At 44.5% G+C, this 9,979-nt stretch overlaps 1 protein-coding gene across 6 annotated transcripts in view; it reads right to left on the bottom strand.

Moving 5' to 3' along the window:
• Dync2i1 (dynein 2 intermediate chain 1) overlaps positions 1–9,979 on the bottom strand; it is a 79,599-nt gene that overhangs the window by 46,653 nt on the left and 22,967 nt on the right. For 2 of the 6 annotated variants that reach the window (XM_048340548.1, XM_048340550.1), the window contains exons 8-9: positions 5,875–5,940; positions 3,682–3,732 (exon numbers count right to left, since the gene is read on the bottom strand). The exons of 2 other annotated variants lie outside the window; for them this stretch is intronic. In XM_048340548.1, the coding sequence (XP_048196505.1) occupies positions 3,682–3,732; positions 5,875–5,940 (117 nt within the window). The remainder of the gene's footprint in view (positions 1–3,681; positions 3,733–5,874; positions 5,941–9,979) is intronic. 2 more of the 6 variants (XM_048340551.1, XM_048340552.1) reach the window with 1 other exon arrangement.

The following is a 9,979-nucleotide window of genomic DNA, read 5'->3' as shown; positions in this document are numbered from 1 at the left end:
TAGACAAAGTGAGTTAAACATTCAAAACTCAATATAGGGGCTGAGAATATGGCCTAGTGGTAGAGTGCTTGCCTCACATACATGAAGCCCTGGGTTCGATTCCTCAGCACCGTACATATGGAAAAGCCAGAAGTGACGCTGTGGCTCAAGTGGTAGAGTGCTAGCCCTGAGCAAAAAGAAGCCAGGGGCAGTGCTCAGGCCGGAGTTCAGTCCCCAGGACTGGCAAAAAAATAAAATAAAAAAACTCAATATAATCTGCTAGGTATGGTGGTGCCTATCTATGACTCAGCACTTGGGAAGTTGTAGCAGAGGATCAAATGTTCAAGGCCAGCTGGCTACAGAAAGAGGCTCTGTCTCAAAACATAATTACTGATCATATATTTATTGATTAATTAGAATCCATCAATCAGCAAGTAAAAATAACATGACTATATCAATGGATGTAGGAAAAGCATTTGTCAAGAACTAGCACACCTTCATGATAAAACTCAGCAAACCAAAAACAATTTTTTTGTGTCAGTACTATGGCTCGAACTCAGAGCCTCATATTCTTTCTCAGCTTTTTTCACCCATATCTGGAACTCTACTACTCAAACCAAACCTGCTCTCCTGGTTTTTTACTGGCTCACTGGAGATAAGAGTCCCTTATCTCCAGCCTATTTGCCCAGGCTGTCCTCCAACCATAATCATTACATCTCAGCCTTCTGAGTTGCTAGGATTACAACTATAAACTACTGACATCCACAGCCCTTCAGTTTTTAATAAGAACACATTCTTGACTTCCTTATAAGGAGTTGAGGTGGGTGAATTACAAACATGGAGGAAGACTCACACATCCTTCAAATCACAACAAGTTGAAAAACACATAGGGGCTGGGGATATGGCCTAGTGGCAAGAGAGCTTGCCTCCCATACATGAAGCCCTCGGTTCGATTCCCCAGCACCACATATACAGAAAATGGCCAGAAGTGGCGCTGTGGCTCAAGTGGCAGAGTGCTAGCCTTGAGAAAAAAGAAGCCAGGGACAGTGCTCAGGCCCTGAGTCCAAGGCCCAGGACTGGCCAAAAAACAAAAACAAAAAACAAAAAACACATAAGGTGTTAAGATACTACGTAGGGGGCTGGGGATATAGCCTAGTGGCAAGAGTGCCTGCCTCGGATACACGAGGCCCTAGGTTCGATTCCCCAGCACCACATATACAGAAAACGGCCAGAAGCGGCGCTGTGGCTCAAGTGGCGGAGTGCTAGCCTTGAGCGGGAAGAAGCCAGGGACAGTGCTCAGGCCCTGAGTCCAAGGCCCAGGACTGGCCAAAAAAAAAAAAAAAAAAAGATACTACGTAGCATGATTTAATAATTTCACAATGTAAATATGTATGAAAATATCACATCGAATACCATAAATATATACAATTATAATATTTTAAGTAATCAATATGACACTTTAAAAAACATTAAGGTCATTTCCACAAAGAAATACTCGTATTTCCTGTATAATCTAAACTTTAAAACTGAAGTATGATTTTATTGAAAAATAAAAATCCTGAGGCAGACACAGTGGCTCACACATATAGTCCTAACTAAATGAGAGAAGAAAATCAAGAGTTTTGTGTTTGGAGGACATTCATGGGAGAAAGTTAGTGAAACAAGCCAGAAATGTGAGTCATACCTGTAATATCAATGAGTAGCAAGGTTTGAGGCAAAGAGGATCACAGTCTAAGGCTGGTCCTGGACAAACACATCAGAGCATTTCCAACATATAGCCAAAACAAAACAGTGATGGGGCATAGCTCCATTGGCAGAGAGCCTGCCTGTCAAGCACAAGGTTTTGAGCTCAAACTCAGTACCACCAAAAAGAAAAGAAGAAATTTCTAAAGCAAATTAAACTCCAATCATCTACTGATTGATACGTATAAAAACTAAGTAAAAAATAAACTTCTAAGGCTGGGAATGTGGCTTAGTGGTAGAGTGCTTGCCTAGCATGCATTAAGCCCTGGGCCTGACTCCTCAGTATCACATAAACAGAAAAAGCCGGAACTGATGCTATGGCTCAAGTGGCAGAGTGCTAGCCTTAAGCAAAAGAAGCTCAGGGACAGTGCCTAGGCCCTGACTTCAAGCCCCAGGACTGGCAAATATAAATAAATAAACTTCCATAAATGAAAAAGAAAAACTCAGCAAGCCAGAAAGAGGAAAACTTCACCTGATGAAGAACAGTTACCCACTCACCCCCCAAAAAAATTACAGTTACTCAAGGGTGAGAAACTCTGGGTTTTCTCACTAACATCAGAAATGAAATTCTCCTCCCATCAATTCTTTCTGACATAGTACTGAAAGTTCTAGCTAGGGTAAAAAGACAAATAAGGGTATACTGACTGAGAAGAAAGAAATAATTCTTTACTTACAGATATAACTGTGCTGAAAATCAAAACAAATGGAAAAGAAAGAAAAAAATTCCTAGCAAGTTGGTAAGTGATTACAACAACATTAATAGATCGAAGTTACTGCTTTTCTATAAACAGTGAACTAGTGGAATACAAAATTAAAATACAATACCATTTATACTAACGTAATCTCAAATATTCAGGTATAAAGCTAACCAACTTCATACACTATCTTTTGGAGAAGAAAAAACCAAGCTGTGGTTTGTGAAAGAACTAGATAAATGAAGAAGTATTCTAAGTTTATGGATAGAAAGGCTCAGTACTGCAAGAGGCCAAACCTTCCACACATGTCCTATGGAATCACAGCAAGCCCAGCCTTTGGTTGTGCCAGAAAGTTACTTTGTGGATAACAGTAAAGTGGCTCAATAGCTGGTTTAGGGAGGCAACAAAAGAACAGTCAACATAATATTGAAGGAGTACAACAGGACTGAAAGAGCATGATGCCAGGACAAGAGTATAGAAATGAAGACAGTATGGGGCAGGCTGCAATGACAGCCACATGCAAAAGTCACAAAAATTAACTTCAAATGGATCGTATGCTTAAATGTAGAATGCAAAAGCACAAAATTCCCAGAAGATAACTCAGTAAAAGTCCTACATGACCTTGGCAATGCCTTTTTAGATATAACATGGATTTGTAGTTCAATCCTTAAAAGAAAAAATTGGTAAACTGAATTTAATTGAAATGAAAAACTTACATTCTATGAAGGCAATGTCAAGAGAAGGGAATGATATACCACAGATGAGAAAAAGTATCAAAAAATGCAAAAAAATCTCTTCTTGGTGGCTCATGCCTATTTAGGAGGCTGAAATCTAAGGATGGCAGTTCAAAGTGAGCCCAGGCACACAAATCCAAGAGATTATTAACTCCATTTAATAAGCACAAAGCCAGCAGCAGAGATATGGTTCAATTGGTACAGTGCCAGGCTTGGGCAAAATAAGCTAAGACCACAAGGCCCTGAGTTCAAGACTCAGTATGGCATATACATATACTCACATACACAAAGGAAACGAACCAGTGACCTTAACAAACACCTTCTCAATTAAGATATATAAACAGATGGTGTGTAAATATATGAAAAGGCACTGGACATCATATCAAGGAGATGCGAAATAAAGCTGAGATGCCACTACACACAGTTTAGAATGGCCCAAATCCTTACCACTGGACACACTAAATATCAGTAGGAACATGAGGCAACAGAGCCAGTTTGGATACAAGAGGAGCCAGTCTGGAATCACTTACGAAACTATGTAGACCCCACACAATCCAGCAGCCATGCTCCTTGTTATCCACCTAAATGAGAAGATATTTGTGACCAAACATACAGAAATTACATGCCAATGTTAACAGCACAGTTGCCTAAACCCAGAAGCAACCAAGTCCATCAGATAAAGTAGAACATGACTCAGCACCAAAGACAAATAAGCTGCCAAGACATGGAGGACTCCTAAACACACATTACTATGTGACAGAGTCCAGCTAAAAAGGTGACCCACTGGATGATTCCAACTCCACAACACTAGAAAAGGCAACACTTTATAAAGACAGTGAAAAGACAGGTGGTTTCCAGGAGCTGGAGAAGGGAGGGATGAACAGAGCAGAGAGAAATTTTAGGGCATTAGGATTATTCTGAAGGATACTGTACTGCTGGACATGTCATACATTTGTCTAAACCCACAGAATGTACACCATGGCAGCAAACTGAGTCCTGGACTCGGGATTCTGATGTGTTGGTGGATGTTTGTCAACTGTAACAAATGTAACAAGACTAATGCAGAAGTTCATAATATAGATAAGTGGTGTGGGGGCTGGGGGTGGGAGGAGGGGGAAGGAGAGGCAGGGTAATAGAATCTATGTCATTTCTGCTTAATTTTTCCATAAATGTAAAACTCTTAAAACACTATGGGTGGAGGCGGCTCAGGGACAGAGTACTTGACTACCATACATGAGATCCTGGGTTCAATATCTAGCACTGCAAGAAAATTAATTAAAATAAAACTCTGGGAAAAGGTGCAATGGCAAACCTTCTCTCCTAGCTGGCTGAGGAGGAAGGATCAGCTAAGCTTTGTGGTGTAAGGGCCGCCAGGGCAACACAGGAAGGCCCTGTCTCACGAAGCCCTATTCAGAACAAGCTACTTGGAGGTGGAGAATGAAGGGCTGCAGTTCCAGGCTAGCCTAGGTGCAGTCAGCAAAAAACTATCTGAAAAACAAACTAAAAACAAAAGAACTGCACACATGGCTCTAGAGGTACAGCACTTGCCCAGGAAGCACAAGGTCCTGAATTCAATCCTCAGTAAAGCACGCGTGCACACATACACACACACACACACACACATACACGTACACATATACATGCACACATGCATGCGTGCACATACATACACACAGAGAAATGCACACACAATGATTAAGAGTCACTTTTTTCTGGTACTGGAGTTTAAACTCAGGGTCTGGCACATGTTAGGCAGTGTTGTCATGTTAGTGACACTTTTAGTCCTTTTGCTTTAAGGTTATTTTTCAAATAGGGCCTGGCTGGGGGTCAGCCTCAGATTGAGATCCTCCTTACCCAACTCCTCCCGCATAGCTGGGAAAATCAGAATAAATATTATTACAGCAAGCTACTGGCCTACAAACATGATCCTCCTAATCTCTGCCTCCTAGCTAGCTGGGAGTACAGACATAAACCACTGTATCTAACAAAGTCACTTCTTACTTGAAGTAAGATGACAGTGGGTAGATGTTTAAATACTTTAAAAGCTTCTTATTCATGCCCAAGCTCAGTATGACCCAGGGACACTTTGCCATGTCCTACATCTATCCAGGTTTCTGGACTGCAATTCACACAGAAAGTATCTACAGCATCCTGTGGTGTGCCAGGTACCTGGCCAGTGAGATCAGGAGGGAACAGAGGTAGACACAGCCACTTCCTCACAGCACTAGAAGCACACTAGGGGACAAAACAATGAGAGCCACAGCTACCAGGGACACTCCTATGCTCTGCCCACAAGGCTCTGCAGAAGACACTTGGAAGTACCTGGGACCCCTTCCTCACTAGGAGAGGTCACCAACACGCCCTTGACACCCTGCTCTCACATGTACTTAGGAGAACCCACTCTACATCATACATCTCTCCCCAATTCCACCACTGGCTTTTTCAGTTGTTTTTCTCAAATCCCTCACCCTGCTTCAAGGCCAATGCAACAAAGCGCTGAGAAGGCTGGCTGTCCTTCCCATGTTCCTCTCTCCTCCATGCATCTCAATCTCTCCACTTTATCTGCCCTGTCAAAAAGACCAACCTCTGCATGGCAAGGACTCTCAAGTAAGTACAAGTATGAAAGTTCTTTGTCTGAAAGGAATAATACTAAACTCGCCAGCTAGTAAAATGAGTGAATGTGTGCTTGAGTAGAATTGTGAAAAGATAAGAGGCACTCTTACCACTGATTCTTCACCTCCCTGACGCTGGGTCACCGTCCGCACTGAGGAGCTGTCCTCCCGGCTATGCTGGGGGACAGAGGACACAACAGTCAGCAAAAGACAGGGCAACCCCAGGGTATCCACCCAGCTCCTCCCAGGGAGGGGCTGAGCTCAGCAGTCAGGAGCAGCCTGTGAAACAGGTGCTTTGTGGTTGGTAACTGTGTGACTTAGGGAAAGTGACTTAATTTCTCTGTGCTGAGGTGCCAGACTTTGAAGTCAGGCCCCACCACGTGAACCCCATTTTAGAATCGAACCCTGAGCCAATCAGATTTGTACCTGTGTTCTAATCTCGCTTGCACAGCTGATTGTTGTAACCTTGTTCTTTGCCTTTATAAGCCCTGTGTAATCACAGCTCGGGGCTCCCTCCTAACCTCCGCTGTGTCGGTGGGTAGGACGAGGCCCGAGTTGGCAGCCCGTTAACTAAAGCCTTGCCTTGCTTTTGCATTTCGGAGTGTCTGAATCTCGGTGGTCTTCTTGGGAGTGGTCTTGCGACTTGGCACAACATTTGGGGTTTCGTCCGGGATGGCCCCAGAGACCCCGAGATCCTAGACTCCGAAGGTAAGAAAACAGCGCTGTTCATTTGTCTTGTCCTGTAATTTGTCTGTCTGTTTTGCTTTTGCTTATACTTGTAGGGCGCGAGTCAGTTTGGTTTTTGGCCGGAACTGACCAGGCGGGCCTCCTAAACGAGACTCAACCCGCCCACCTTGTACTTGGGTCTGCTCCTTCTGCTTATCTGGCAGGAGGTTGTGGGCCAACTTGGGTCCACTCCTCCTGTACCCTGGCAGGAGGTTGTGGGCCAACTTGGGAGATCTCCAACTCGTAACTCGGGTCCACTCCTTCTTGCAGGAGGTTGTGGGCCAACTCGGGTCCACTCCTTCTGCACCCTTGTAGGAGGTTGTGGGCCAGCTTGGGAGATCAACTCGTAGCTTTTCTTGTTCTCAGGCCTGTGTGTTTTCCTCCTTTTTTATTGTTTTGTTTTTTGTAGCCTTTTGGACTGAACTTCTGATCAGAGCTATGGATAACGTTCTATCTTGAGGACCTCCATCTAGCCCCCTAGACTTGATCCTAGCTCACTGGAGGGAGGTTAAGGAGATAGCTCAGAACCAAGGTGTGGCCCTTAAAAAGGAAAAGTGGATCACCCTGTGCAAGTCAGAATGGTCCACCTTTGAGGAAATTGAGGGAGCTTTGACATAGGGAGGAAGCACGGAGGAGGAAATGTTTCCCGCTCCATACTCCCCATCCCAGTTAACTCTACAAGAGGAGGACTCTGAGGAAAATGTTTCATCTGTGCCCTCCGCTCCGGAGGGTCCTGCCCAGTCAACTCGCCGGCGCCGACAGCCCAGGACACGGACGCATCAGCCCCAAGTCCAAGTCCTGACCCGCAGCCGCCGACGGGGTGGATGTAGGGCCAGCCCAAGCCACCCACAGGTGGCAGGGAGTGACCTCACCATGCTGCGCTGTCGTCTCTGTGTTGTTTGTAAGTCTAACAGTCTCTTTTGTGTCAAACCTGCATAGCTCATTGGAAAGATGTACAGGCGATGGTTCACAATCAGAGTGTGAGTGTCCACAGAAAGAACTCTAGGGGGACCCCCACCCAGCCTTCTTAAGCAGAAAATTGTTTGGTGCGCTAAAATGTTTTACTAAGACTAAAAATGTTTTACTAAAACTATCAAGCCCTGGGAAATGAGGCTGGAGAATGCTAAAATCATTTGTTAAAGGTTTTTGTCTTAAAATGTATGGCCGATGCTTATTCAGCGCGCTTTAAGATCTTTTGAAAATGTATGTGTGTGTGCATGTGTGAGTGTGAATATGTTCAAGACTGCAGTATGATGCAAAACTAAGTTTAAATTCAAAGGTCTTCATGCCATGCAGTAACTGGGACTGAAGAAAAAAAAAAAGAGGCTCTTTTAAAACAAGCAGCACGTAAGCAAAGGGCGGCACCTGGTTTCAGATTGCCTGTGAGCTTCAGTTTTTCCGATGCAGATAAAAGCTAAAGTGTTGTGTTAGTGTTAAAAAGGCTTTGGAAATCAAGAATACATTTCTAGATAAGAAATTTGGAAGTAAAATTGTCCTAAATAATTATTGCAAAAGTGAGAAAAGGAGAATTATGGCTACCAAAATGTTTAATTGCCATTCCAGCTTCTTTGTAGGTTTTTTTGTAACAGTTTCCAGCAGGCCCACAGAGAAGCACAGGTGATTCCTACAAGTTTGTCAAGATCTAATACTGACCCTTAATAAGTTCCAGGTAAGAGAGCATGCTTAAAAACTACTTCTGTGTGGACCACCTTGTTGCTTATAATTGGAGTAAAGTGGCCCCTTATAAGACTCATTGATCTGAATCTGCGGTTCGAAGCCAGCCCGGGCAAAGAAAGGTCCCTGTGAGAGACTTGTCTCTAATCAGCCAGCAGAGTGCTGGGAACGGAGTGGTGTGGAGCTCAAAAGTGGTAGGGTGCTAGTCTTGAGCTGGAGAGCTGAGGGACAGCACTCAGGCCCTGAGTCCAAGTCGAAAGTCACTCCTCCTGGGACAAAAGTGATGGAGCATCCAGAGGCAGTAAGCCGCTGCTTGGATAGCAGAGATGGTGTCAGATCCTAGAGTCACTACTGTTGGCCTTTCAAAAGTTAAAGCCGGGAAGTCCTAGAAGAATAGTTCATAAGCATGCCTTTCCAATGCCCATGTCTGTCTACTGGGCAGGAATTTGCCAGTCATCTGTGATAATGGTTAGTAAGGGTAAGTTTGTCAAATGAGAGGATAGCACTGGGGACAGATTGGAAATTGTATTGTGCTTATAGACCCCAGAGTTCAGGACAGGTAAAGAATGAATCGGACTCTAAAAGAGACCTTAACTAAACTGGCCTTAGAGACTGGCGCAGACTGGGTGTCACTCCTTCCTTTTGCTCTGCTTAGAGTAAGAAATTCTCCCTATCAGCTTGGCTTTACTCCTTTTGAAATAATGTATATAATTCTGCTTCTGTCCCTACCCCCCCCCCCATTTATTCAGACCAGGGGACTGAAATCCTAAGAACCACGGTGGAAGGGACCCTAGACGGCATCGCCACTTGGGTTCATTGCTTCCACGCCAGGCCAGCTGACCCCTTTGCACTGGATGACAACTACCGTGATGGAACATGGGAGGTCTCCAAGCACCCAACTCAGCCGCTTTGCCTTCGTCTCAAGACTGAGACTAAGGTTATAGGTTCCTGGCTAGGTAAGGTCTACGCCCCTGAGTCAGCCTGAAGAAGTTACAGAAGATGGATGATCTTCACCCATCAGCCCCCCTTTAAAATCAAGGGACCAGAGTTGTTTTGGGGAAGATGAGGCAGGATAAACTAGAGGCATGCAAAACAGAAGTACAGAGACTATTCTTGTAAGAAATGGTGACAGGCCCTTTGGTTACTACATTGGGCCCTACTGGCCCATGCCTTACCTCTATATCATCCCTTAGACATGCAAGCCATTGAAATGGACAGAATGGAGCCATGATTGGCTCCCAAGGTACCAAAAAGAAAAAGGGGGAAATGAGGTGCCAGACTTTGAAGTCAGGCCCCACCACGTGAACCCCATTTTAGAATCGAACCCTGAGCCAATCAGATTTGTACCTGTGTTCTAATCTCGCTTGCACAGCTGATTGTTGTAACCTTGTTCTTTGCCTTTATAAGCCCTGTGTAATCACAGCTCGGGGCTCCCTCCTAACCTCCGCTGTGTCGGTGGGTAGGACGAGGCCCGAGTTGGCAGCCCGTTAACTAAAGCCTTGCCTTGCTTTTGCATTTCGGAGTGTCTGAATCTCGGTGGTCTTCTTGGGAGTGGTCTTGCGACTTGGCACAACAGTGCCTCAGCCATTTCCTCGGAAAAATGAAAATGACAGCCCCTACTTGGCAGGAACAAGGAGAGATTGCATAGCATAATGGAGTTTTCAACTCAGAAGAGTCTACAAGACTCCATCTCCAAAATAATCAGCAAACAGTTATGATGGAGGCACAGCTCAAGTGGTAGAGTGTCAGCAGAACAAGCAAGAGCAAGCAAGCCAAACAAGCACAAGACCCTAGGTTCAAACCTCAATACCAGCTT

Source organism: Perognathus longimembris, chromosome 2 (genome assembly GCF_023159225.1).
Source record: "Perognathus longimembris pacificus isolate PPM17 chromosome 2, ASM2315922v1, whole genome shotgun sequence".
NCBI classification, from domain to species: domain Eukaryota; kingdom Metazoa; phylum Chordata; class Mammalia; order Rodentia; family Heteromyidae; genus Perognathus; species Perognathus longimembris.
This window is presented reverse-complemented; position numbering and strand designations above follow the sequence as displayed.